This window comes from Plectropomus leopardus, chromosome 5 (assembly GCF_026936395.1).
Source record: "Plectropomus leopardus strain MGB_pleo_1.0 chromosome 5, ASM2693639v1, whole genome shotgun sequence".
In the NCBI taxonomy this organism is placed as follows: Eukaryota; Metazoa; Chordata; class Actinopteri; order Perciformes; family Serranidae; genus Plectropomus; species Plectropomus leopardus.
Window position 1 is genome coordinate 24412847 of NC_142180.1, and position 27969 is coordinate 24440815.

At 39.3% G+C, this 27969-nt stretch overlaps 2 protein-coding genes and 1 long non-coding RNA gene across 3 annotated transcripts; 1 reads left to right on the forward strand and 2 right to left on the reverse strand.

The window, feature by feature from the left end:
• Positions 1–2985: 2985 nt before the first annotated feature.
• dnttip2 (deoxynucleotidyltransferase, terminal, interacting protein 2) lies at positions 2986–11322 on the reverse strand. The gene is made up of 7 exons (XM_042484062.2): positions 11173–11322; positions 7327–9443; positions 5501–5639; positions 5178–5273; positions 4705–4869; positions 3655–3764; positions 2986–3396 (listed from the first exon to the last, which is right to left on the reverse strand). Exons 1-7 carry the CDS (start codon positions 11245–11247, stop codon positions 3303–3305), a joined length of 2796 nt encoding a protein of 931 aa, XP_042339996.2. The 5' UTR covers positions 11248–11322; the 3' UTR covers positions 2986–3302.
• Positions 11323–11801: 479 nt separating this feature from the next.
• gclm (glutamate-cysteine ligase, modifier subunit) lies at positions 11802–20817 on the reverse strand. Its single transcript, XM_042514263.2, has 7 exons — positions 20467–20817; positions 18798–18860; positions 16894–16978; positions 15966–16022; positions 15660–15862; positions 14067–14181; positions 11802–13041 (listed from the first exon to the last, which is right to left on the reverse strand). Exons 1-7 carry the CDS (start codon positions 20602–20604, stop codon positions 12872–12874), a joined length of 831 nt encoding a protein of 276 aa, XP_042370197.1. The 5' UTR covers positions 20605–20817; the 3' UTR covers positions 11802–12871.
• A 4144-nt stretch (positions 20818–24961) lies between these two features.
• Positions 24962–27349, forward strand: LOC121941425 (uncharacterized). Its single transcript, XR_006105743.2, has 5 exons — positions 24962–25096; positions 25480–25556; positions 26183–26288; positions 26498–26594; positions 26688–27349. It is a non-coding gene; the product is annotated as an uncharacterized LOC121941425 (long non-coding RNA).
• The last annotated feature ends 620 nt before the right edge of the window (positions 27350–27969 follow it).

The following is a 27969-nucleotide window of genomic DNA, read 5'->3' on the forward strand; positions in this document are numbered from 1 at the left end:
ACACGCCATAGCATTAAAAGTTGCAAACACGGCCAAAAACACCATAAAATCGCATGTCGAAAAATTGACCCAAAAAGCAAGGCTATAGTAAGGCAAAAATTTCAAAATTTGACACGTCCCAAAAACAGCTAAAAACACTTGAAAACCACTTAAAATAGTGTGCCGTAACACGCCATAGCATTAAAAGTTGCACAAACGGCCAAAAACACCATAAAATCGCATGTCGAAAAATTGACCCAAAAAGCAAGGCTATAGTAAGGCAAAATGTCAAAATTTGACACGTCCCAAAAACTGCTGAAAACACTTGAAAACCACTTAAAATAGCGTGCCGAAACACGCCATAGCATTAAAAGTTGCAAAAACGGCCAATAAAACCATAAAATCGCATGTCGAAAAATTGACCCAAAAAGCAAGGCTATAGTAAGGCAAAATGTCAAAATTTGACACGTCCCAAAAACTGCTGAAAACACTTGAAAACCACTTAAAATAGCGTGCCGTAACACGCCATAGCATTAAAAGTTGCACAAACGGCCAAAAACACCATAAAATCGCATGTCGAAAAATTGACCCAAAAAGCAAGGCTATAGTAAGGCAAAATGTCAAAATTTGACACGTCCCAAAAACTGCTGAAAACACATGAAAACCACTTAAAATAGCGTGCCGAAACACGCCATAGCATAAAAAGTTGCACAAACGGCCAATAAAACCATAAAATCGCATGTCGAAAAATTGACCCAAAAAGCAAGGCTATAGTAAGGCAAAATGTCAAAATTTGACACGTCCCAAAAAACAGCTAAAACACTTGAAAACCACCTAAAATAGCGTGCCGAAACACGCCATAGCATTAAAAGTTGCACAAACGGCCAAAAACACCATAAAATCGCATGTCGAAAAATTGACCCAAAAAGCAAGGCTATAGTAAGGCAAAAATGTCAAAATTTGACACGTCCCAAAAACAGCTGAAAACACTTGAAAACCACCTAAAATAGCGTGCCGAAACACGCCATAGCATTAAAAGTTGCACAAACGGCCAAAAATACCATAAAATCGCATGTCGAAAAACTGACCCAAAAAGCAAGGCTATAGTAAGGCAAAAATGTCAAAATTTGACCCGTCCCAAAAACAGCTAAAAACACTTGAAAACCACCTAAAATAGCGTGCCGAAACACGCCATAGCATTAAAAGTTGCAAACACGGCCAAAAACACCATAAAATCGCATGTCGAAAAATTGACCCAAAAAGCAAGGCTATAGTAAGGCAAAAATGTCAAAATTTGACACGTCCCAAAAACAGCTAAAAACACTTGAAAACCACCTAAAATAGTGTGCCGTAACACGCCATAGCATTAAAAGTTGCACAAACGGCCAAAAACACCATAAAATCGCATGTCGAAAAATTGACCCAAAAAGCAAGGCTATAGTAAGGCAAAAATGTCAAAATTTGACCCGTCCCAAAAACAGCTAAAAACACTTGAAAACCACCTAAAATAGCGTGCCGAAACACGCCATAGCATTAAAAGTTGCACAAACGGCCAAAAATACCATAAAATCGCATGTCGAAAAACTGACCCAAAAAGCAAGGCTATAGTAAGGCAAAAATGTCAAAATTTGACACGTCCCAAAAACAGCTAAAAACACTTGAAAACCACCTAAAATAGCGTGCCGAAACACGCCATAGCATTAAAAGTTGCACAAACGGCCAAAAACACCATAAAATCGCATGTCGAAAAATTGACCCAAAAAGCAAGGCTATAGTAAGGCAAAAATTTCAAAATTTGACACGTCCCAAAAACAGCTAAAAACACTTGAAAACCACTTAAAATAGCGTGCCGTAACACGCCATAGCATTAAAAGTTGCACAAACGGCCAAAAACACCATAAAATCGCATGTCGAAAAATTGACCCAAAAAGCAAGGCTATAGTAAGGCAAAAATGTCAAAATTTGACCCGTCCCAAAAACAGCTGAAAACACTTGAAAACCACTTAAAATAACGTGCCGAAACACACCATAGCATTAAAAGTTGCACAAACCGCCAAAAACACCATAAAATCGCATGTCGAAAAATTGACCCAAAAAGCAAGGCTATAGTAAGGCAAAAATTTCAAAATTTGACACGTCCCAAAAACAGCTAAAAACACTTGAAAACCACTTAAAATAGCGTGCCGTAACACGCCATAGCATTAAAAGTTGCACAAACGGCCAAAAACACCATAAAATCGCATGTCGAAAAATTGACCCAAAAAGCAAGGCTATAGTAAGGCAAAAATGTCAAAATTTGACCCGTCCCAAAAACAGCTGAAAACACTTGAAAACCACTTAAAATAACGTGCCGAAACACGCCATAGCATTAAAAGTTGCACAAACCGCCAAAAACACCATAAAATCGCATGTCGAAAAATTGACCCAAAAAGCAAGGCTATAGTAAGGCAAAAATTTCAAAATTTGACCCGTCCCAAAAACAGCTAAAAACACTTGAAAACCACCTAAAATAGCGTGCCGAAACACGCCATAATATAGAAAGTTGCATGAACGGGCTGATGTCTGTTCCAATTGTTTGTGTGAAAACCACATAAAATAGTGTGCCAAAACACACAAAATAAACAGCCAAAAACACCATAATATAGTATGTCGAAAAAACACGAAAATGCAACAGTTTAGTATGCTGAAAAATGTCAAAATGTGACGTCCAAAAAACAGCTGCTGGACACGCAAGTGGGGGGGATTGTAACATGTCACTTCCTGTGTTTCAATCACTATTGTGACTCTAATGTTGCTTGTAAAAAAAGTGATGGCTGTCAAGACGTAGAGCACAGATACAAGTTACCTACATAAAAATTGTATCCAAATAGCTCAAGCGGTTTTTGAGTAATGACATCAACCCCAAAAAATTAACTACAACTGCACCTATTCTTCTTAGAAGAAGTTCTGAGTTCAGTAGAATTTCAAAATAAAAGTCCAAAAAGTCAATAAATGACAGGGTGATGGTGGTATTTCATCACACAATATATTTTATGAGCCATTTTCAGGATGTTACAAGTTAAATTAAGGAGAAGCTTTCCAAACATTGGTGCCAGTCAAAAGAAATTAATGTAATGTTCATTTTATGAATGTATATTTCAAAAGACAATGATTAGTTACAGGAAGTTTTTTCTATTTGGTTTAAGTGTTACTTTCAATATAAGCATGTAGACAATTTCTCTGGTAACTGTACAAGCAGATAATTTTTGATGATTCAACAGCAACCCACCCCTGGAAAATCATGATGTCAGCATCTATGAAAAGTCACTCAGAGTCCTTCAGAGTTACTTTTTACAGAATTTATTCTTCTTGTTCCTTTTGCCAGCTCCTTGTGATGCTTTCTCCATGACAATGTGCTGGTACCTTTTTTTGTTGTTCCTGGTAAGACAAGGAAATTACATATGCATCTTGTACTGGATGATAAATTTCAAGTTCATCATGGTTACATACGGTATTTTGATAATCATATATAAATACTGTGAGGCTATGGTTTTGAAATATGCTGTTGTTTATATGTTGGCTATATATGACTAAGAAATCACCTGTCAGAACTTGGTCAAACCATTAGTCTTTGCATAATTCAATCACTGTGACGTAATAAAGCCACATCCAATCAAACGTTTGAGTTTAACTTACTGTCTGAATTCAGCATCTGCTAACAGCTCCTCCACCATGGTTCGCTTCCTCTCCTTCTTAGGGATGCGGGAATGATAGAAGTCGACTGCACTATCAACCACTGTACCAACCTGTATCACATACAAACACAAGGTACACAGTTACATGATACAGCATTTAACTGAAATGACATACGATGACATTTTATTATTTTTTTTCAACATTCCAGGACTATTTTTCATGATTTTGAACACACTATACCATGACTTTTTTCCCCAACATTTGGCAAAAACATACCGATTTTTTTCAGCATTTTGGGCGACATATTACACTTTGCTTGAATACTTTAGAAATGACAGCAAAAAACTCAATCTTTCCCATCTGAAGGACATTTGTATGCATTAACATAGTGTGAGTGACAATAAGTTATAAAAACACAGAGAGAGATGTCTTCTCACCATGCTTGCCTCGGTTATTTTATACCCCGGGTTACACTTTAGGCTATGCCAGACTATACCTTGGTATAGTTTGGCGGTGGGGGTTAATCTGGCCATCTACACCAGTACCGCTCACACCATGCATCTGAAGCATGTCTGACCCAGAAAGTACTTTAAAAATGAAGCTGAGAAGTCATACATACCGGTGTGCTACTCCTTTAAAAGCAACAGATGACAATGATATTGTACAAGAAAATGAATGTGGTTCATCTTTTCAGTCGGTAAAGATTCAATCTGGGATCCAAAAGTACGAAAGCGCACGGAAAAATTGGAACATGCAGTGGCGTGTGATACGGGTTGTGACTGACAGTGCCAGCAACATGATAAAAGCATTTAACGGCCTCCCTGGCACTGAGGAAGAGGATAGCGAGGTCACGAGCAGCAGCAGTGCTGAACATGAGGAAGAGGAGGATGAGGGACCACCTGCGCTCTCACAAGTCAAACAAGCTAAAATCCAAAGTATTGTGTTAACTTCACCCTCGAGAAACATGGCTGTGTTTCTTTAAAAAAAAAAAAAAAAAAAAGCATGAACATGACTTGCTTGAGGAGCAGGTGACGTGTGGTTTTCACTGACCTGGAAATATTTGGGAAAGCCATCTCTGTCATTCTTCTTGTAGAACCTCTTGGGATCCATGGAGCCTCTCATCTTCAGGACTTTGAGGTCTCCTTTTAGCTCCTGAGTGAGCTCGGGGGCTTTCATATTAAACCAACCATCTCCTGTTGATTTCTCCCTCTCCATCTGGGAAAAACCCAGGAAAATTTATCAGCAATGTAATATAAGCAAAATAATATAATATAATATAATGTAACATAAGCAAAATAATATAATATAATATAATGTAACATAAGCAATGCCTTTGAAGCACAGATTAGAAATAAAAACTGCAGCTGCACTGTATTAATGACTACATGTTAATGAGTTTGTATTTTGGGCATCATGTGTCATCATAACTAACTCTACAACTGACACATGATCCAAGTAATAAAACAGAAGCAGACAGTAACTCTGAGAATCTATAAACCAAAGCATAACTTTGTAAAACTTACTCTGTGCTTCAGCTTTAAGGCTTGTTTGGATTCACTGTACGGCGGCACTGCATCCTTTTTTTCAAAGTCTGGTCCCATCACACTCTTCTTCATCAACTGTGGAAAACAACAAAAACTGAAACACTGCAAGACACCAAACTTTATCAACGCCCCACTTCTCCAAGATAAAAGGCCAAAGTCACTAAGAACTAAAGGGAGACCATGAATAACACCATCTCAGGTGTTATTGGATTTACTCGTCCTTGCATAACTATAAAGTTCATTATTCATTCAGCATCACAGATCACCTTCAAAAGGGAAAAAAAAATCAATCACTTATTTACCTCATCTTGGATCTTCTTTTCCTTTAGTTTTTGCAGCGAACTGGAGACGGGTTTTGATTTGCTGCCATCAAAATTGATGTATAAACCCCCGAGCTCCTTCACTCTGATGCCAGGGTCAATACGGCTGGACAACTCTTTCCTGAAACAAATTGGCACAGAGGAAAGTGTTCAGGAAGAGCAGTCGTGTCTCATTTCTCACCTCTGCACACAGTTATAATGATAATATATAATAATAATGAGTGTGTCTGCACTGTCTGTATGTGCTCTGTTCTTCAAGTCTGGTCATATTATATATATATATTTTCTATTGTAAACAAATCTCAAGGAAATATTTTTTAAAAAGTAGAGTATTAAGAGATGATTTTGGTCTTTTTGTGGGATTTGTTATAAAAAGATACATACAACAGCCTCTTCCTTGGGTATCAACCTTGTTGTAGTAGAACCAGCTTTTTTATAAACTTATTTTTGTGACACAGGCCACTTCCTTCCATCTACTAGTGGACAAGTCCACTCTAATAAAGCTACATATTTGTAATTTGTTCATCAAGATTTCTTTCATCAGTAGGAATATATGAGCTAAGTGCCACAGACAGGAACATAAAGTGTTGTGACAGACAATGGGTTTGATCCTTTAAAGGAATAGTTCAACATTTTGGAAAATAGGCTTATTGCTTTTCCTACAAAGAGTTAGAGGAGAAGTCCAATACCAGTCCTCTCTCTATCTGTCCTTAAATAAAGCTGGAGCAAGAAGACTGTTCGCTTAGCGTATGTTATTTTAAAGTAAATACTTGGCTTTTAGAGTTCCTAATGAGGGATTCTCAGATGGTTCTATGTAAGATACCATCTAACGGACTTGGTAAAGCAACCAGTGGACATCCCGGGGGCCACTGTAGAGGTGCTAGTAGGTGATCATTTGGACTAAGCCAGTTTATCTGTTTCCACTTGTCTCCAGCCTTTAAGGTTGTGGCACACCAAGCCAACGGTTGGGTGTCAACCCACGTTGGGCTGACGCTGAGCATCCGCAACTCTCGTCGCCACAGAATGTCCTCACCACTGGCCCTCGTCGGGTGTTTTTTGTCGATTCAGCATGTTAAATCAGCAGCAGTGGCTGTAGAGTCCCGTCAGAGAAATAACTCTGTATGTCTTCTCGCGCGCTGAGCTGGACAGCCAAACAAGGGTGAAATAATGTAAACAAAGGCCTAAAGTCCAGAGATAGTGAGACCAAAACACGTGTTATAAAAGGTAAGCTTGTGTTTTTTTTTCTGCCATTGAGCTCTTTAGCAGAAATGTTTCCTGATGGTTTGTGTTGTTGTTCACTGCCGCGCAGTAAATATGCTTTGTTCTTTCAAAATTAGATTGTATTGTTAATGTTTTAAATGGCTAATTAACATCTTCTGGTTTCCGGTTTTGAATGATGAGTACAGATGAGCAGCATCTGCTGCTGTGGAGGCTTGTTTCCTCTTACACAGGTGCACATCATGGTTGCCCATCGGTGTGGTGTGTTTACGTGCAGCTTTTTGGCCGAGAGCAGCGACATGAGGCGACACAGCAGGGGGGCTTTTGTCCCTGTTAGTTCTCAGATGTCAGTTTGGTGTGTCTTGGCATTTATACTGATCCACTCCTGCCTGTGGCTTCAAATTTAGCATGCAAACACAAAATTAGTATAAATTTTCTCATCTAACTCAAGCAAGAAAGCCAGTAAGTGTACTTCCCAAAATGTGCAACTATTCTTTTAATTTGCTTTGTTTAAAACAGAGTGTGTACATGTGTGTATTCTACAGTAAGTGAATGAGCCCATCTGAGGGTGGCACCCGTCATATACTTACGACTTAGGATCTCTGCTCAGGAAGAGGATTTCTGCATCTTCATCCTCATCATCATCCCCCTCCTCATCTACAAACTCCTCATCTTGCTCCTCCTGCTCAACTCCTTGCTCTTTTGAGGCGTCTTCCTCCTCTGTTGGCCTTTCCTTGTAGTACTGTTCATCGGCCTCCTGTCCGGGACGTGTGTCAATCATAAACAGTCCGTCAACTGATGCAGCCGCTGCTTCACACTTCTGGGAGGGTCCTGGTCTGTCGTCCGCATGGTACTCCAAATCCTCCTCTTCATCCTCTTCAGAAACTTCCCTCTCCTCCTCTTCAAGATCTTCATCCTCATCCTCGCTGCTCTCCAGCAGACTGATTATCTTTTTACTGTGGACAACGACGTCATTAGGTTCCTGTTCAGGAGCAGAATCCACCGTGATGTTCTGCTGCTGACTGGACATCACCTGAATGGACTCAACTTGGACCTCGCTGGACTCAACCACCTGCTGAGCGTCTCCATCCAATGTGCTGACTTCCATTTTCTCCTCCTCACTGGGGCCTGTTTCCACAGCAGCAGCCTCATCTCCCTGCGATGAGTGGGTGTTTGAAGCAGCTACTTCCGTAACTTCAACCTTCTCTTCAGTCTCCTCTGTGATTTCAGCAGCACTGTCACATTCTGTTACTATAACTGATTGGCACGGCTTTGAAGGCTCTGATGGTGGGGCCGTTTCCTGCATCATCTCCATCTCTGAGGTGGACCCGACCTTATTTTCAGCACACGGCTCCTCCTGCTGGTGTGAGACAGTCACTGCAGGTGTAACAACAGCTTCACCTGCACTAACAAGACCGCCTGATACCAGGGAAGAGTCCTCCTCTGAAATTACATTTACTCCTTTTGACACACTCATTGTATCTGCCTCATCTGGTGTTTCATCAATACTATTCACACCTTCTTTATCTTCGGATGTTTTGTTCTCATCTTCCTCCAACAGTGTGCACTCTGCGTCCTCAGCTATCACTGTATTTTCTAACCTGGACTCATTTAAAGACGTGTCCTCCTCAGTTTGCTCGCTGGGTTTTTCAAGAATAATACTACAATCCTTGACTGACTGCCTGGTGGCGCGAGTGCCTCGACTGCTGTTCCCCGAGCCGGTGCGGCTGCTGCAGGGTGTTCCTCTGCTTCGTGTGGAGCAGGGGCTGCCCATTGGGGAATGCACGTCAGTCAAGTCAGAGTCCGAGTCTGCACCTTTGGGAGCTGCCAATTGGTTCTTTCCACGCCAACGACTTATCTTACTGTACGTGGGTCCCGACTCAAACCCTTCAGAGTCACAAGACGGGGGCTCACTCACATCTACAGTATCTCCGTCTTTCCCTCTAGCTGCCCGGCCCCTGCGAGCTCTAGGGGCAGGAGACTGAGAGCTTTCTGAGGCTTCGTCTAGGTGGATGGGGATGGGACCTCTTTGTCTTCTGGATCTCGTAGCTCTGCGGGAGGTGGACTTTGCAACCTCAGCTCCTGAGACACTGGATACACAGCTGCCGGCGTCTGAGAGCTCTGAGTCCTCAGTTTGCTGTCTGGCTGATGATCTGCTGAGAGCAGTTTTTCTCTGACTTCTGGTGACCCTCTGGGATTCAGACACCACAGAGCCGCAGGACTCGCTCTCCAGCGCCAACTCGACTTTGACATCCCCCGTCTCAACCTGAGTCGGTTTAAGGCTTTTAGGAATCGTCTTTCTTCTTGTGCTCCGACGGCTACTTTGACTAACTTTCGATGCAGATACCGCAGAGGAGCATGATTCCACCTCAGATACCTCCTCATCTTCCTGACTCACTGTGCGGGGCTGTCTCCTCTTTCCCCTGGTGCGTGTCTTCAGTGGTTCGATGCCGGACACCGCGGAGCAGCAGGACTCCACATCAGACAAGTCCCCCTCATGAGTGGAGCCCACAGGTGTGCATGGATGCTCTGGACTGTGGAGTCTGGAGGCTCTGGTGCATCTTTTCAGCTGGGAGGAAGGTGGAGATGCCGGAGCTCCTCCTTTGCTTTTTTCAAGATGCCTGCTGGCCTCCACCAAGGCATGCTGGGAAGGGGTCTCCGCTTGTTTAGCTGTGCTCCTGGTTCTTCGACCAGTGGAGGGAGAAGCCTGTGAGGCAGAGATAAGACAGTTATCAGTACACTTGGTTTTACAGAGAGCTTGACACCAAATAATAAGGGTAATGACATTTTACACTGGTTTTAAATACACCTTTCATCACACAGCTGAGAGCTAGTATTCTTCCTCTTGCCATCACCAAACTATTATGACTAAAGAGAGTTGTTAAAGGTGTTAAATTTTGATGTGTTTAAGTGTGCCAATTTTGTCGAGTCGGCAACATGGACTGTATAATTAGTTCCTATTTTCATTTTTATAGTGCTACACAGTAAATGTCTCTGCGAGTGATCCATCAACTTTGTCTTCCACAATGATGATTTTATTATGCAAGATACTATTGCTGCTTTTCTCCATTTACCATTTTCTTTTTTCCGCATATTGTGTGATGACATGTACGTTGGACTCTGTCCAACAACATCAGGGCATTGATATGTATTTTTAAAATGAAAAAAATAAATAGCTTCTTTTTTAAGGGGCAAAACCAATCTCTAAAAAGCAGGGCATAATATTTATGTAATCAGATGTTACTCAAACACACTAAAGTATTAAAGTATTTACTGGGGTCTTCATTGGGGATTATTGGAGGTTATTGGTAGGGGTCAATAGATTATTGGGCAGGTTGATTACTGGGGCTGATATTTGGCAAGTTGCATTTATTATTTGAGTCAGCCTTTCATTTTAATGATTGTTGATAAAATCTATTAATTAAAAGGTGCAAATAAAGTTTCAGCATTGAGGAAACTTTGTAAAAACCTCAGGTAGCTATTTTTATTTTTATTTTTTTTTATTTAAGTTTTATCTTGTCTTCATGAAAAAGTTGCTGGATACTTGCTGTATTTGATGTTGAAGTTTTCTGTTTTGTTTTAATATTTGCCAAAAGCATTTTAACAAAGTTTTGTGTTGGAGTGTTATATTCCAAATTATAAATACTGACATAAAGGCTTTCTTTTTTATCATAAATGCATATTGGTTCATAACATCTGTCATCTATCACATTGTCTAAAATAATCGGTATCGGCCCTGAACAAACCGTATTGGTCCAAAGTTATTGGGTCTTTCACCAGCGGATTGATACACATTTGATGCTCTGATAAGTCTCCTACTGCAAAAGTGTTACTCACTGATATTTTGTTTTTTACTTAATGCACTTACATGGAGCTCTATGGCAAAGTGAAATAAACTGTATTGGCTCAACTTTCACAAATATTTCTTGTTAATAATCGATTGTTGGGTCTGATTTCCACAGCATATGTTGTCAATAAAGCAACTGTATATCACACCCTAAATCCTGATCTGAGTCACGGTCATAAAGCGCCTTTACAGAAAAGAGTAAGATCTCCAAATCCGTTTTTAAAACACTCTGTCGGCCGAAGTGAGACAAAAACAAACGAATAATAAGCTCAGGCTCTCTTCCTGTTAATAATTTGTCTGTTGCATCCTGGAGAATCTGCAGTGATACTGAACAGGGGTCCGGGGCGGGGGACTGAAAGCCCGTGTGGTGTATTCAGTATCCTCTACTTGGTTTGTTATTAAATATCGTATCACAAGTTTTCAAAACGTTTACAAACTCTGAGAGGAAAGATGGTGTCCACGTGGAGCAACTCAACACCGACACACATCAGCTCGCCGGCACGCGACGGGTTTCATTCACCTCGTGCTAAATATTTATATGATCTCTGAACTTTTACAGGTTTAAATAACATAAATGTTTCATGCAAACCTGGACATCAGAGGACTGCTCCGGGGTTGTTTTAGTTGGGGAGTACACGCGCACTCCTCTCCTGGTAGCCACCATCTCGGATGCTAGCTGCTTCACTTCCGGTGTGAAGGCTAGACTCGATTAATCGATGAGCGGGGATATCCTACAGGCCGAGCAGTCGAGCGGACGATCATGTGCGCCATGATGGTGAAATAAATGTGAGTAAAACGTAAAAGGACATTGTAGTGGACTTCTGATTTTGTCAGGAGACAAATTCAGATTTTTCAGAATTAGCCATGGTTTTGCTAATTATTATTATTATTATTAATATTGATTATTATTATTGATTATTATCATGTACTTTTGAGCACAGTTGTTGTCATTAAGTATCAGTTCATCCTTTTTTCTCACCAAATGTGTGATTTTAGTAGTAAAGTAAAACAGCAGAACATGTCTAACAGTTATATCCGAAGTGCCCTTTTGTGTTCTGTTTAAGTGTCTTTTTGTGTGTACCTTTTATGTCCATGTGAATTGCCTGTTTTTTTATGTTAGGTGAAAATCAAATAAACATACGTGTGTAAAAACAGCAACATTAGCCTAATTCATCCCATCTCGTAAATACTTTCACACCAATGTTGATGGTACAAACATCTGTTTCATAATTTTAATAAAGCCAATTCATGATATACAGATATATGACAACATTAAATATGTTAACAGCACAACAGATAATTTGTCTTCGTGAGATGGATCCTGTCTGAGAAAACAACCATGATTCTTAAATAAAAACGTCTTCCACAGAGTCAACACATTTTAACATCTCCTCGGCATGGAGTTTCCAGTGCTGTAACAACGATGCATATAGAGCACATGAGCTGGCTATGCACGTCAATCTCAAAATATTGCTGTACTCTCAATCTCACGGGCAGAGTGGGTGAGAATTTCAACGCATCGTCAAAAACAGCGCACGGTTAGAAAAAAAAATGCAAAATAGAATAAAGTTTTACAGCATATATTCACACGGTTGTCTGCTTTACCATATAGAGTCAATCAGCATCATAAAACCATCTCATATGTTGTTTGATTTGAATTATTGTTCTCAGCTGAGGAATGCAAATGGTGTATTTTTTCCCCACTTACCCTGTCAAAATGTTTGGAATCATTCTGTAATAATAAAAAAAAAACAATAAATCTCTACCTTTTTCCTTTTTTCCTTCCCTACTCTTAATCTTTTAATTCACACTGATATATTTAAAGCTTGATTCACACCAACACAGTGGAGACAAAGCAGGTATGGGGACAGGAGGAGAAAAAGATGAGAGGCACTTCAAGTCAGAACAAGGTTAAGGAAGCTTCACCTTGGATCAAAGTTTAGCAACCGACAGTTTCCATCATTAGAGCAGCCTCGACTGTGTTGATAACTGGCTGTTGTGTCAAGGTGATGGTCATCTGCGAAATGTTCTCTTTCACAGTCTTTTCTTTCAAAACTGACACTTTTAGATCTCACTGAGACGAGGGTCATGAATACCTGCAGAAGTTTAACTGAAGAAATCATACATGATCAAGAATTTTATCTGTAAGATAAAACAATGATGTCAAGACTCATGGTGACTGGCAGCATCCATTATCCGGAGCTGTTTCTTTGCATGTTTTGTGTGTGTGAGAATGAAAAAGGAGGAAAATGGCTTCATCCATGTGTCTTCATCACTAGTGGGGGCTGCTAGGGGGTCACCTTCCTCGCGTTGACGAGGTAGCCCTTGGCCTTGATAATGCCCCTGCTCTTGACGATTATGGAGTAGCGCAGGACCCACTCCAGCCTCCAGTCAGCGATGTTCAGGTCCTGCGTTCCCTCCTGCACCGCCTCCTGGAATGTGGCTGCTGACATCAGCTCTGTGGATGGAAATACGAGGACAAGGCAGCAGCTTTTTAAAACTTTTGCAAAAAATTCACAGCACAAGTGAACTGTGTGGCTCACACTGTGCAAAGAACTGTAACATTTAGTGATACTGCAGTTGAAACTAGCATTAATAACATTAAGTGTGTTAATTGATTATAAAGAAAAAGCTTGAAGAGCAAGGCTGGCATTTTCTTAAATTTTTTTTAGTATCCATAAAAAGACCAAAATCCACATTGTATTAGTCTGTCTTCATACTTTTTTCCTTTATGTGGATCTGAGGCCCAAGTTCAGTTGGTTCTATTTAAGACATCTTTGAAAACATCACATAGATGTAGTTTTATATTTTTTTTAAAAAGCCAAGTAATTTTCCATAACGTGTAGTTTTAACAAACAGTAGTAAATAGTGTATTTGTTGGGGGCTTTGCTCCGGTGTGCATTAATTCACATTTGGTGTTGTAAGTGAGTGTTTCTGACAGCAGAAAAGTGTGTGTAAAACATAAAAATAATCTACAGTGCCCAGTTTAATGATAGTGATGAAACATGGCCCCAGCACAATAAAATTGATGTGTTTTTTAATTATTTGTGGGGCATCAATGGATGATACAGAGGAATAACATTTTTCTACACAGAGGATCAAATCATTGTTAGTTTTAGTCTTTTCATTGCATTTGTTTACAATTCAAAAATATAAGATAAGATTTTTTTTTACGATAATTTATTTTGCTTTTTGCCCTTATCATTTGATAGGACCGTGTAAGTGTGAAAGGGGGAGAGAGAGGGGTCGGCATGCAGCAAAGAGCCAAGGCTGGAATCAAACCAGCGGCTGCTGCGGCGAGGATGCAGCGTCTGGACATGGGGCGCCCACTCCACCAGCCAAGCCACTTGGCGTCCCAAGGCTTTATCTTCACTGTCAAATCACTGAGAACACTTGATTCGGGCTGCAACTGTGTTGCATTTACAAACTTCACTATAAACACATCTGACGACAGACAAAAATAAATAAACATATTAAATTCACCTTTGGGATCGTTGTGTGTGAGCAGCTGGATGTCAAACTCCTTAGCGAAGGCTGTGAGGTCAGGAGGCATCACACAGCAGGAGGCCAGGTTGACCTGGTTACTGCTGGGCTTCACCTGGTACGAGAGAGCACTACGTGGTCAGTGACCGGCTTTATTTGGTCAAACAGCTCATGATAGAAGAGCACTTTCCCGCTTGCAGGTTCAGAATCTGCAAATTGGCCCTCCAATAATTCCAGAATTGGGCTGAATGTCTACCAGATGGGTTGTTGTTTGACGTTCAGTTTAATGGGGTCACAGCTCTTGACTCATTACCTTAACAATCAATGAACGGGCTCTAGGACAACCTTCTTGATTTCTGGCTTGGCAGAAAGTCAGTTAAAAACTGCAGTGACCTTGTCTGAATATCACTCGAGATCACCTGACTCCTGTAAAGAGCACCGTTTCATTACATTGTGTCGGAGCTTGTGTCAAATGACACAGTAACAGATGTCTGATTGTGTCTGAAGCTTCATCGGTCACTGTGCTTTGGAAAGTGCTTCATTCTCTTTGTCGGCAGTTTTTGCAGTTCTGCAGCTAAACGTTGTAACCGACACCTTAGTGGGATAAAATGACAGTGATGAGAAATAAAGTGATGTGCACATGAGACACAAATATTGGCACCTTTCCACTTCATACCAAGTAGTAACATAATAAAAGTAATAAGCTAATGTAAACAATATCATTCTCCAATCACATCACATTGCAACTCATATTGAATGTTTATTATTGTATATGTATTTATTTTAAGTAAGTGAGAGCCTAAATACACCAGTAAGTAACATTTATATTTCCTGTCAGCAAAAAATAATTTACATCTAGACTTTTGGAACAATGAATTCATTATTTTACTGTTGAATAAAACCCTGTCCATGTTAAGCTACACAATCTACATTTACATGCAGCACTTCTGAGCAAAAGTATCACAGATTTAATAATTAGATGCAGATTTGTTGAGCTTACTGCACTTGTGAGACTAAAACTATTTCAGTCACTGAGGTGTGGTGTTTCAGCTCCTGTCTTAAATGGCTGCTATGAGTCTTACGAGCCACCAGATGTTGCTATGTTTGCAGCCCTCAAGCTTCAAATCGAATTTTCAGCAAAAAAAAAAGCCCAAAAGCTTCAGAAGACTTCATGAGTCCATCACAATATACTCCTGGAAAGGCATTATTCATGTTGTAGCTAAAACAGTGTTATGCCTGACACAGCTGTGATATAAAGATGAACTTTACAGTAGAACAGACAGATCAGATTGTCTCCATCCTCCCCATGGGGCATTCATAGTAATATTGCACAAAATAATGCTGCAATTCTCTGGTTTGGTCAACATCCTGGTGGGTGGAGTTGTCTTGTTTAAATAGACTGTTTTTGTGTTCAGCACAAGCAACAGGTCATGGGTGGTCAAATGAACCCTACAGAGGGAATATATAAGTCTCAGGTTCTGGCCATGCAGAAGGGTTGCATAAAATATGTAGTATGACTTAAAACAATGTCCACAATTAAACACATAATGTCTGACCGGCATAAACATGACACGAATTAAGATTCCCACTCACCTGAGCCCAGTTGTAGAGCTGTTCGAGCAGATCTTTGTCCAGGTCGGAGGTGCCAATGGCGGCAATCCGCTGGCTTCTGACCAGAGCCTCCAGCTCCTCCCAGGCGGGCTGAAGGTGAGCCAAACTTTGGCTTTCACCCTCCAGAGGCCAGGGTGGTGCTATGATGACAGAGTCAAGCTGGGACACTGCCAGCGTCTGGCACACTAGTGATGACAGACAAGGTAGTATCACGAGGAGAGATCAGTTTCATATCACTTATCACTTTAAAAGCACATGAAGATTTAGCTGAAGAGATTTAAAGCTCACCCATCTCCACTGCGTCTCTGATGGAGGACTGAGACGACTCACACAGGAACAGCTTGACTGTGAAAACAAGGCAACAATAAACACGCTGTCCCACACACACTGCAGCTGTATGTAGCGTTTGGTAAATCAGTGGTACTACTTATTAGTAATTAACAACTTCTTATTACTTGTGTAGAGAATGATTAGGACATCTCTTGACAAGAAGATATTCAAATGTCTTCCCAAAACTACAACTTCCTTTGGAGATTCCTTAGATGACCCTCGGGGTCAGCTAATGGACCTAATTGTCCAGTTAAACTTATGACTCTGGGCTGCAGAACTAAATTACGACAGATTTTATTGCCAGACCAACAGTTTGAGTTAACTTACGACTCATTTAGGGCAAGGAGCTGTCGAATGAGTCCCTGCAAAGACTCAAGGAGACATTAGGAAATCCCTACAACTTAGAAACTGACACTATGCTTTTGTTGCACAGGCAAACATGTGACACACCCACACCCACACTGGGAGGGAGGACCACATGAACTGATTTTCTTATTCAAAGTAAAATGTACTTTGAAATGTTGTGTGGTGATCTCATACCTACAGAACTGGAACTTTGCTTAAATGCAAATTTTAAGGCAAAACTGGAAAACTAACAAGACAGTACAGGCAGAGGACAGTGTCTCTGCAGAAAATACACTGCCACAAATTTCCAGTGGGTCATACGTGATAAATAAAGGGATTACTTCTGTATGAATCAGTACACTGTTTTTGGGAGAAATCCTGCATAGTATACCTTTAAGAGCAGAAATGTTATCTAGGAGAAACCAGGTGGAACTGGAATATAAGTTTTACAATTGTTGCATAACCTAGAAACTCCTGTGCTGACATGAATCTGGTCACCAGACACATTCCTCTGAGACGCTGACGTTTTATCAGTACTGACCTGAAACTCTGAGTTCCTCCCTCTCCTCAGGTGTAATTGCGTCTGTTGCCTGAGGAATGGAGCAGTCCAGTGTGTCCGGGAGGTCCTACATGACAAGAAAACCACTTTATTTAGAGAATTTATAACATGTTGTGACAAAAGTCCCTTTTTAGACATGAAATGGAGAACAATGAAATGCTTGAAAGAAATTTAGCATCTGACTTGCAAGGCAAGTTTATTCATAGAACATATTTCAGACACAGGCAATTCAGAGTGGTTCACATAAGCACAAATAACTAGTAAAATAAAGTATGTGCCTAATGTGTTACTAGCATGTTACTTGATCCAACCATGTAAGATTGCAGTCAAGAATTTTATGTAAAAGTGATTCTGCACTTCTGAGATCTATGTGGAAAATTTCATTTACTTTCATTGTTGAAAGTGGAGTAGCTTAATGGGGCATAAACTTTGGAAAATGTCCAAGTTTACAACATGGACACAGCATTACAAAACTGGTTTTTCTGCCAGAACGCACCAGACAGCGTAAAGAGAACGACTCCACGATTAAAACAAACATTCTGTTAAATCTGACAAGTTGTGACATCTGACATGTGACACACCCGCACCATTCAAGACCGGGAGGCAGGACCACATGAACAGATTTTCTTATTCAAAGTAAAATGTACTTTGTACTTTGACAAGTTGATCTTACTTTAAAAAAATCTTGAAAACTGATTGCCTTGAAAAAGAAAAGTAAATACAACTACAAATTACTTTAATTTATATTCAGTTGTTCAGTCTACTTAAAATTTATCCTTATTTCCTTAATTTTGTTAAGTTGTTGCAACTTAAAAATGGCAAGTGGAATTACTTTGTTCTTTTTAAGTTTTAGCAACTTAAGTAAATCCAGTGAGTCTGGCTTTAAACTAGATCACCTAGAAGAGGATTTTGCCAGTAACAAAGTTATGAGATCTTCGAGTTCTGGTTTCTCAACATTTAGGAAAATACAAATATGACTAACTAGTTTGCAACTGACAGAATGCAGATATAAAGCACAGCAAACTTGGTTTACTGAAGTTGCTAAAACTTAGAAAGACTGATTTAATTAAACCTGCCATATTTAAACATGCAACAACTCTAGAAAATTAAGAAAATACAACTAAATTGCAAATAAACTTAACACTTAGATATAAAGTAAACATCAGTTAGAATTAACGGTTATATTTATGGGTTACAATGGGTTTCCTTGATTTTTTTTCTAAAATAAAGTCAACCTGCCAATTTTTTCCATTGTATTAAGCTTTGTAATTGCAACTATTGGAGTGTCCCAAGTTCAGCTCTCAAACCTCCCCCATCCCCATTTGAGTCCAGTGGGCGTGGTAACAAGATGAAGCAGATTAGCTGAGCCCAGCAAAACAGCCAGAGCAGGGGTGTGTTCAGCAGGAATGGTGCTTCACTACATCTGATCCTGCAGCCTTTTTAAACTACAGTCCTTTCTTTCAGAACATATTAGTTTGATGAAAACAGCTCATCCAATGTACACTTTTTTCTAGAAATCCTATCACAGTTAGTGAACAAAACCTCCCAGAGCAAAGTGTTTGTGCCTCCACCCATTCCTGACAGACAGACGCACAATTGGAATGGCGCCTTTGGCAGCCACCACTGCATGAAGATCCATCATGACAGCTTCTTTTCAGTATGCCTACAGCCATCCTTTGATGTCCATCACTATAGTTATTTTATTTTCCCAAGCACTGGAATGGTTGACAGTGTAAGTTTTAGTACAACTCATTCACATACTGCTGGTCTGACCATAAATGACCAACAATACTGTGGTTCATGTCTTTGTGTCAATAAAAACATGCAAAACTGGTAGAGAAGAGCCCTATATTAAAACATTATGAAAACTGTAAATGTCTCCCTACCTTGGATGGCGGTTTTGTTGCTGAAAACCAGTCACTGAGTGTGGCTTGAATGCAGTCTTGAAGCTGAAATATTAAACAGAAAAACAAAGTTGAATCAACATCCATGAAACATGCATATTTTCAGGAAGGATCCCTTTAACTAAGCTAAAGCTGAACAGCTTTTTATCGTCAGCACCACATCTGGACAGCTGCAAAACACTGCTCTGCCAACTCATGGGCCCTAGTGTGTCATAAACAATGAAATCGGTTGGACAAATGCCATAATGTCCCACACCACTTCAAAGTTTGGGAAAAGAGAAGAAGAAAAAGTAGAGTTTAATTGCTATTTAATTGCTTTTTATTGCTGAATTTAAAATCTGGCATTTTTTGTAAAGGAAAAGCATGTGATGAGGAGGCCAGCTGCATCTGCAGTGTAAGATTTGTATTAAAGAGTAATAGATGTTCGTGTGAGTGTTGAAGGTTGAAGGGAAACAAAAACCTGGAGATGTGAGGCCAAGCAAAGACAGAGACAGACTGGGAGTAAGGCTGGCCTAAACAGACATCATAGAAACTCAACATGTGGCTAACAGACCTCATCGCTGCTGGAGTAAGACAATCTCACAACTGCAGAGTTCATTAGTGTTAAGTTTGACATATTGTTAATATTTACTACAGTCATTCTGCTGTTCTCTGCTACTAGCCAAGAAAAGAAATGCTGTCATTGTTTTGTAATCATGCTGTATTTATTTGCCCTTCATCACAACAATAACAGAAGAAAAGATCAACAGATTAAGGTATGGCAATAAACTAGTGGTGCAGTATATATTTATATGAATATGAATGTTTGTGTGACTGTTTCTTTCTTTAAAAAAAAAAAAAAAAATTACCAAAACTGTAAAAACTAAAACAGGTAAGTGCAATAAACTTAGGTTTCAGCCTACACCTTTTCGGTCTGCAAAAGTTGCTTAAATTTATAATTAATAATTTATAATAATTAATGAATTTTTATTTATTTATTATCTGTTGTATGCTTGAGTTGCATAAATTGGAAAATGACCAACATAATCTGAAATTAACTACACTGGGACTGGCATTTGGTACTATCTTATCATGCAGACAAAAACTATATTATACTAAAGAAAATATCGGCCTATTACTTAAGGTGAAAAGTAATATTTAGGTACAACAATACCGTTGCGACACCCCACCTGGCTGCAGGTGATGTATGTCACCGGCTTCATCTTTTCAGGCTTACTGTATGTTTTGTATGGAGTCTAAAATAATCATCCATCACCACTTAGTATCTGTGAGAAATCCACCTGGGGCTGAATAATACAGTTAATTATGTTACATACCTTCATAACGTAAACAAGACACACAAGACTCAAACTTTTAAGCTAACATTAACTCACTCAAAGTTAGCATAGTCCTGTAACCATGGACCTCGACAGGGACAATTTTGTACTCCTTCTTTTTAAAATCTTTATCTCCCTTTACGGAGTGCTCATGTGACGCTACAAATGCTATATAATCAGTTAACCCACACTAGTATCGTTAGCTAGTTAAATATTTAGCCAGATGACCTGGCGTCAACTTAAAGGCTAAGCTAATAAGCTAAACTGTCACAGCGCAACACAACTAGCTAACCAACCGCCGCTGTTACACATTAGACAGGTTTATGTTATCTCACCTCCTCGCTGGGAGAGCCCGGACATTTCTTTTTCAGCCGACTTCGGTTGACTAAATTCCCGGTGTGCAGCCTGAGAGTCTTAGCGTGGTTCAACAACACCTTCGCCTCAGTGGTCATGTTGGTGTTTTGAGTATCCATGTGGTTGTCGGTGCTGAGCTAACAGGTTTCTAACCAGTGAAGTGCGCGTTCACTCAGACGCTCCGTGCCACTGTAACTGCAGGCTGGCGGAAAATAGTACAGCCCACTCTACTGTTATAAAATGATGTAGTCAGGATGACTTGCACTCGGTGGTGACTGACCTGCTGGTTTGGTGGATGCTTAGTGGCTGGTATGGTGGAAAGCCGGTCCGTTACGCCCACACGGAGGTGTTGGAGACTGACTGGTAAAACCTGGTCAGGACGTGTTAAGTAACGGGCTACATTCATAACACGGAACTGGATTATTGGAATGGATTCTTGTTTTGGTTCGGTTCCATTTCTTAGCGCTAGATGGTGGTGTAGTCTAATTATTTTTCCACAGGATCGATATGTGTCTGGTTTTCTCAAGCAGAATGAAAAAAACAACTACTTAACTACTGTGCTTTTAGGACCAGTGTGTAGGATTTAGGGGGCTAAAAAGGCAGAAGTTGAATATATTGCCTTCATGTATAATGACATAGTTGTTTTTTCATTACATTAAACAGGCATGTCCAAAGTCTGGCCAGGGAGATAGTTGTGGTCTTCACACCAACTGTAAATGGCCCTCAGCTTTTCAATTCAATTCAAACTTTATCGCCTTTAAAGGTGAAGTATTTAGGATTTCACCGTGCATTCACATGTTAATGATGGAAAGAAAAATTTAATGAAAATATTTGAAAGGTTTAGGGTGCTGTTATATCAGAGTGACTTGTTTTCATTACTTCAGTATTTCTGAAAGTTTGGCCACAGCCCTGATAGAAAATGTAGGGGCCTTGAATGTTGACAAGGGTCCAAAAATGCAGCAGCAAATGCACCATAACACCGAAAACAAAATCATTGACGGTGCTTCTACTGAGACATGCCAGACTATGCAACATGTTTAGAAAGCATGAAGACAAGTCATCAGTCAAGTAAGCTTTTTACAATGCAGGATTTTGAGTTTATTTTAAAGAACATTTTATTAGGTGGCTTTTTTAGTATTTAATGGGGTTTCTCTACAAAGTGGTCAAAAGTATTTTTATATGAATTCCCATGTTTGGATAAAGTTGAGAAGTCCAGATGCTCCCAGAACCAGCACCACCACCACCCACGCTGCCAGTGCCACTTTAACCACTTAAACAAAAATATACTTGTACAAACATTTGCACACAGTTACACACAATCACCCACATATGTTGTTAATTATTTTTAATGAACATGTTGCCTTATGAAGCTTGAAAACAACAGGAACATTTATCATGCATATAGAAACCCCTCTACACTCTACCTGTCTTTTCCTGTCTTTAATAATATTTATTGTACAGGAAACAGATTTAGCAGCACCACCATAAACAAATGAGCAAGTTTGACTTTGGTTACAGTGGTGCAAGAAAATGAGTGCCCTAGAATTTCCCATAGACACAGACTGTGTTGGGACAACTGTAGAGGGACAATATAAGACAGAAAATGGACCGTGAAGTACATATCATGGCTGATTAAGCATTCTTTAGAAATAAGATTTGAAGCAGGGGAGGCTTGGAAAATAGTTGCAGCTGTGGAGGGAACTGATAGGGATAACCAATAATACACTGCCCAGGTCATTAGATGTAAACTATACTTATACACACAATAAAGCAGCTTTGAGAGGGCACCATACATGTGGACAGATTTAGTGCCGACAGATTAGATCTACCTTTCCGTGAGGAAGTATTCAGTGGAAGGCACTGACATGTCTACCAAGTTCAGAGGTGCTACAGCATAACAACCCTGACCTCTGACCTTTTCATGGAGGATAACAAACAAGAATAGATTTTTAAAATGGAAATATTAAAGCAGGGGTGTCCAAATTTTTTGGAATGCAGGCCACATTAGATAATATGAAATTACCTTGGGGCCAGCTACTATTCTTATCATATGGGTTATTTAAAAATAAATCACATATCAGACAACTGCAAATGTGGCATCTCTCATTGAAAACACTCAATTTTCCAGCGCTCCTTAAGGCAGTCTACACCTTTTTGCTTAGGCCATGTTTTCTACCAAGTAGGAAATGCCTAAAGTTAGGTATCAGGTTATTTGCTTGTTTACCATCTGTTTATGAAAACTCATTAGTTCCTGCATAGGTCCTGCTTGGAGAATGTCAATGAACTGTGTGATTCTGTGTGTTCTGCCACCTCGAGGTGAACAGAAAAAATACAAAATTCACTACTTTTTTATTTAACCAAAATTGTATGGAGGGCCACATACAGTACATTTTTAAAGACAAGCTGGAGGCCATGACTGCTCCCAACTTTTTGGGTTACAATATCCTTAGGTTGTTTTGGCATATCAGGTTTGTGCAGGGGGTGGCCTTATCAGATTCAGTGATTAAATTTTGCTTCCTCTGAGCGGTCGTTGGACAGTTGTTGACATGTCAGAGGAGATGGGGTAAAGAAGGGAAGACAGATTTCACAGATGAGCTGCAGCAAGGGACAAAAGGTTTTCACTCCAAAAATCTGATGAAATACTGAATGTAAGCAGTTGCATGTTTCGTAATCCTGATTTTTAAACGTGTTGTTATGTGCTCCAAGTATTTAATTTAAAACAGATAACTGCAGAAAGGGAATCCATAATTTATCATAAATTCACATATAAGACAGTGGATTGTCTGTGCCACTCCAAATGACAGTTGGGTCCAGAGGCTGATAGAGACTTTTGGACATGAACATAATAAAAAACACACCCTCAATGTAATAGCCAGTATAGCAAAATTCCTTTATATTAGCTACTGCTTTGATTTGATTCATTTTTTTGTGATATTAAGCGCTTGTGAGTAATGAGCCATGTGTTTTGTAGTATTGAAATGTATTAGCGGAGTTTGTTCGTTTGCGTAAATGTGTGTGATAGACATGACAGATTCCCATACCATTATAACAGCACTTAATTGTATGCTACTTTTTGTGATATAAAATAAAGAAGTAAAAAAACAGAATGTTTTGTATAATTGTTTGCAGTTATTAAGGAAACTACACCAATGTGTTTTACTTCAGTCCTGGCCTGCTTTGGGAATACCATTGTTGATTTTGATGAGAAAATTGCACCATTCTTCCCTGATGACATTTTCACTGGATATCCATGAAAGCAGGCACAGCTTTAGTGTGATAATCTCTCTCTCTCTCGGCATCAACTTGAGCCACTAATTGACAACATGAGCCATCAACCAACTCTTGAAAGCTGGTTTTCATTGTTGTGATGATAATGTTTGTGGTAAAGGACTGACTTGAAAGTTCAAAAATGTTCAAAGTCTGTCAAGGTTCTCAGAAATCCAGTCTAAAAAGGATGGATTAAAGGATAAATTCACAATTTTGCAGGCTTATTAGGTGTCCATATTTACACTGAAACAGGTTTTGCTTTCTATTATTATTCCTCTTCTTCATACTGACTCTGCTGATGGCAGATAAAATCAGTCTTCATTGAGTGTAAAAATGTATTTAAAAGAAAGTTTATTCCACTTACAGCGCTACAACGGTTTAACTGATGGAGGAAAACAGTCACTAATGGAGAGGGTGTAAGTATCTAAAATACTTCAGTAGATTGAGTCATTTGGCCCAAAATATTAATCAAAGCTGTAATAAATATAGTGAATACAAACAGTGAAAAAGAAAAGAAAAATACCACCGTCACTCATGAGACGCGTTACAGCTGGTATTTCTCTTTTTTACAATATTTGCTTTTACCATGCACCTTTTTGATGCTGTCAAATTCTGAAGTTGTGCATACTGCCATTTTTTTCTGAATACAAACAGTAACAATGGTTACAAAACACAAAATCAAATTAACATTTGCATAACATTTACAAAAAAGCTGTACAATCTAGATCCTTTAGGTGTTTAGTAGTCTGTAATTTGTTAATCCCAAAGGCTTCCTGTCTGTGAAGTTTCATTTGTCACCTTTTACATGGAAGATGGGATGTGGTCCATTCCAAAGGGTGGAAGGGGTCACTGTTAGGGTAGTCCAGATATTGAGTAGTCTACATTCCCTGTGTGAATGGCATATTTATGTCTTGCCATCCTCTCCTGCAAAAGTCTTTTTGTTCTACCAGTGGAAGAGATTTGGGGATTGGGACATTCTAGGCTCTAAAACCAACTCCAAAATCATATTCCCAACATGTGAGCAGCAAAAACAAGCACTTGAGTGGATGTAAATTTAGTGGCTACACTGTAGCGTGTTTTGTTGCTGCTTGTTGCAGCGATCTCAGTACTGGACAAATATTAAAAACTGTGGAAAAACATTGTAAAAAAGATCCAGATTGAAGGAGTTGGCCTTGTGTGATTTAATGATCAAATTGCACTGTTAAATTTTGAGTGCTGTTGACATGTCAGAGGAGGTGGGGTAAAGGAGGGAAGGCAGATTTTATAAGAAAACACAGTCACTAGGAGCTACTGCACAAAAGATTTACCTCCCAGGACATCTTGTGAAAATCTGAAAGTGAGCAGGTACGTTTCTCTGCATGCTTATGAATCAATTCCATTTGCGGAATTTGTTCTTGATGATTTTGTAAGCATGTTGTTATGGGTTGCAGCTATGACTTATCACAAACTCACTTAGTTTCTGTAAAACAGCACGCGATACAAATGAGATAAAACAGCTGCACAGCTGGGAACCAGACAAGCATTTAAAAAAAATAGTTCATCAGTATTTAAAAACCTAGCCATTTTTCTTTCACAGTAGTGCAGATGAAGAGGTCTGTGATGGAAAACATGATATAAACAGCCAAATTTACATGGCAGAGGAACGTAGCTGATTTTGCGTTCAATTTTCTGTTTTTTTCTCTGGTCTGATTTAATGTTTGTGGCATTCCAGTGATCCACACACCAAGAGCAACAGCAGCCATGAAGTCCCAAGCTCTTTTCTTTCTCCTGCTCCTCACGTGCATGGACCCGAGTCTTGCCCAAGGTAAATGGAACTGATCAGATTCAAATCACACCAGAACCAACATACTGTTATAATAAAATGTGCCAATCTGTGATTGGGGGGGGGGTGTTGAGACCATTTCAGACAGTTCTTTAACTAATTCAACACAAAGGGATAGCAGAGACAAGTAAAAAATAAGTGTTCTTTTATTAAATAGAAAAGCTCAAAACAAGATAAAAAAAACCTGTTTTTTTAGACATACAAACAAACATATACTGTATACATATGTTTGTTTGTATGTCTATATATATAAAAAAGGTACAAAAAATAGTTACCACTTCAAAATCACGGTTGTAAATGAACATTTTTGTCCACCAGCCACTGCTTCTAGTAGATTCCAAAATCTACACACCACTCAATAGACTGCCATTATTATTTGGATGATAAGTAAAGCAAATCTAGCAGCCACTTGCATATTTTACCAGCATTTGGCTGTTGGCTGGTGCTAATTTCCAACCCTGTTCACAACGTTAAAACTGAGCTATTATTTTTTTGATTTGGCCCCTAAATAGAGTAGGCAAATTGGATGATTTCCTCATCTGCGTGACATTTTTAAGTGAGGCAGTTTTTGTCTCTCTAATCCTCAGTAACTTCTTTCCATTCTCCAGTCTTTCTTGAATGCTGCCTCGTATACTCAAGGACTGTGATTCCAATCAGAAACATTGAAAGTTACAGGATCCAGGAGATTGGGCTTTGCAACATGAGAGCCGTTATGTGAGTGAAAATGTTATGACCTTCACTGTTGGCTCCTGATGAGCCTTTTTGTTTTCCTTGTTGAAACCTTCTTTTATAATAAACTGGTAAAAACTAACGGAGATAGAAACAACCTGATTATTGGACTTTTAAATGTGCTCATTTGTTTCTTTAATTTCATATAAAACAGAAAGCTTGATATTATGAAACCATTTTACTGATATGTGCAGATTTCAGACAAAGAAAAAGAAGTTGCTGTGTGCCAATCCAGACGACAGATGGGTCCAGGAACGGATTGGTACTCTGGATATGAGAAATGAGAGCTAGGTAAAACACACACACTCTTTTACAATGATGTATACTCATACCTTAGAGAAAGCTTTGTCTCTTGTGTATTTAGGAAGTCTGCCCTCTTTCCAGGTCTCCGTGGTGGAGAAGAAGTCATCTGACTCAGATCTGTTTGACGGCACCTGAACATGCTCAACGTTCTGAATCCATATTCTTCATATATGTTTACAATCTATCTATGGTTTTCTCATTCTGATTTTCCACATTTTTATTGCTGACAGAATGTAACTGTACAAGGTTCACTATAGCACGAACCAAATCCTCAGTGTTTCAGTCTCCATTTGGCATCAACTTGAGCGACTAATTGACAACGTGAGCCATCCAATAACACTTTAAAGCTGATTTTCATTGTCTCAATGATAACATTGGTCGTAGAGGGTTGACTTGAAAGTCAAAAATGTTGAAAATGTCTGTTAAAATTCAGAGTCATCCAGTCCAACATTTCCAGATTTAGGGAAAAATTCATTTTTGCAAGCCTATAAGGTATTTACATTAAAAAAGGTTTTGCATTTAAACTTTCCTCTTGCTCATATTAGCTGTGAGGTGAGCCCCTGAAATGTGCTTCCACTGTTAACTATGGCATCAGTCTTTTTAAAATCAGTCTTTATTAATTGTTAAAATGCATTTAAAAGTTTATTCTAGTCAGTGGGAAGTTCTAGTCTATATATCACATATGAGGTTTGATGGTTAATGAAATAATAAATGAGCTCCTTTTAGCATGTAAAATCTGTAAATGTCTTGGTCTGTATTTCATTTGTGCAGGGTTTACAATGGTTACACTTGTTGGAATCTATCTTTTGTTTGCTTCAGAGCATGTTTTTGTAGTTAAGTCTTTCCGTCCAGATATCTGGCACTAGTGTTTGCATACAGATATATGTAGAAAACGATCAGACTGGAACACCATACATGCAAGGAGTGTCCATCTCAAGTGTGTCAGAGAAAGCGGGCCTTATGGACAGCTTTAAAAAGTGCAGAGATATATGACTAGGACAAGCAGTTTAAAGCCAAATCTCAGGAAATGTTGTCATGCTATCAGGAACAGGGGATAGAAACATCACTGTAAAGAAACACTGAAGCCAAACATCTGGACAGACTTTATAAACCTTACTAAGACAATATGACACATCTTGAATTGCAGTCATGCTTATACAGGAATGTACAAAGCGTATCATAACCGAACAATGAACCTCATAGCAAAGGACTTAAACCATTTTCCACCCGCAGTGAGAATTAAAAAAAAAAAAATCAGTGTCAAACCTCTCACGTTCTATCTCTGCAACATGAACTCAGGTACTCTTTCACATCAGTCTACCATTACACCAGATGTTGTAGTGGTCAGTGAAGAGTCCAAAGG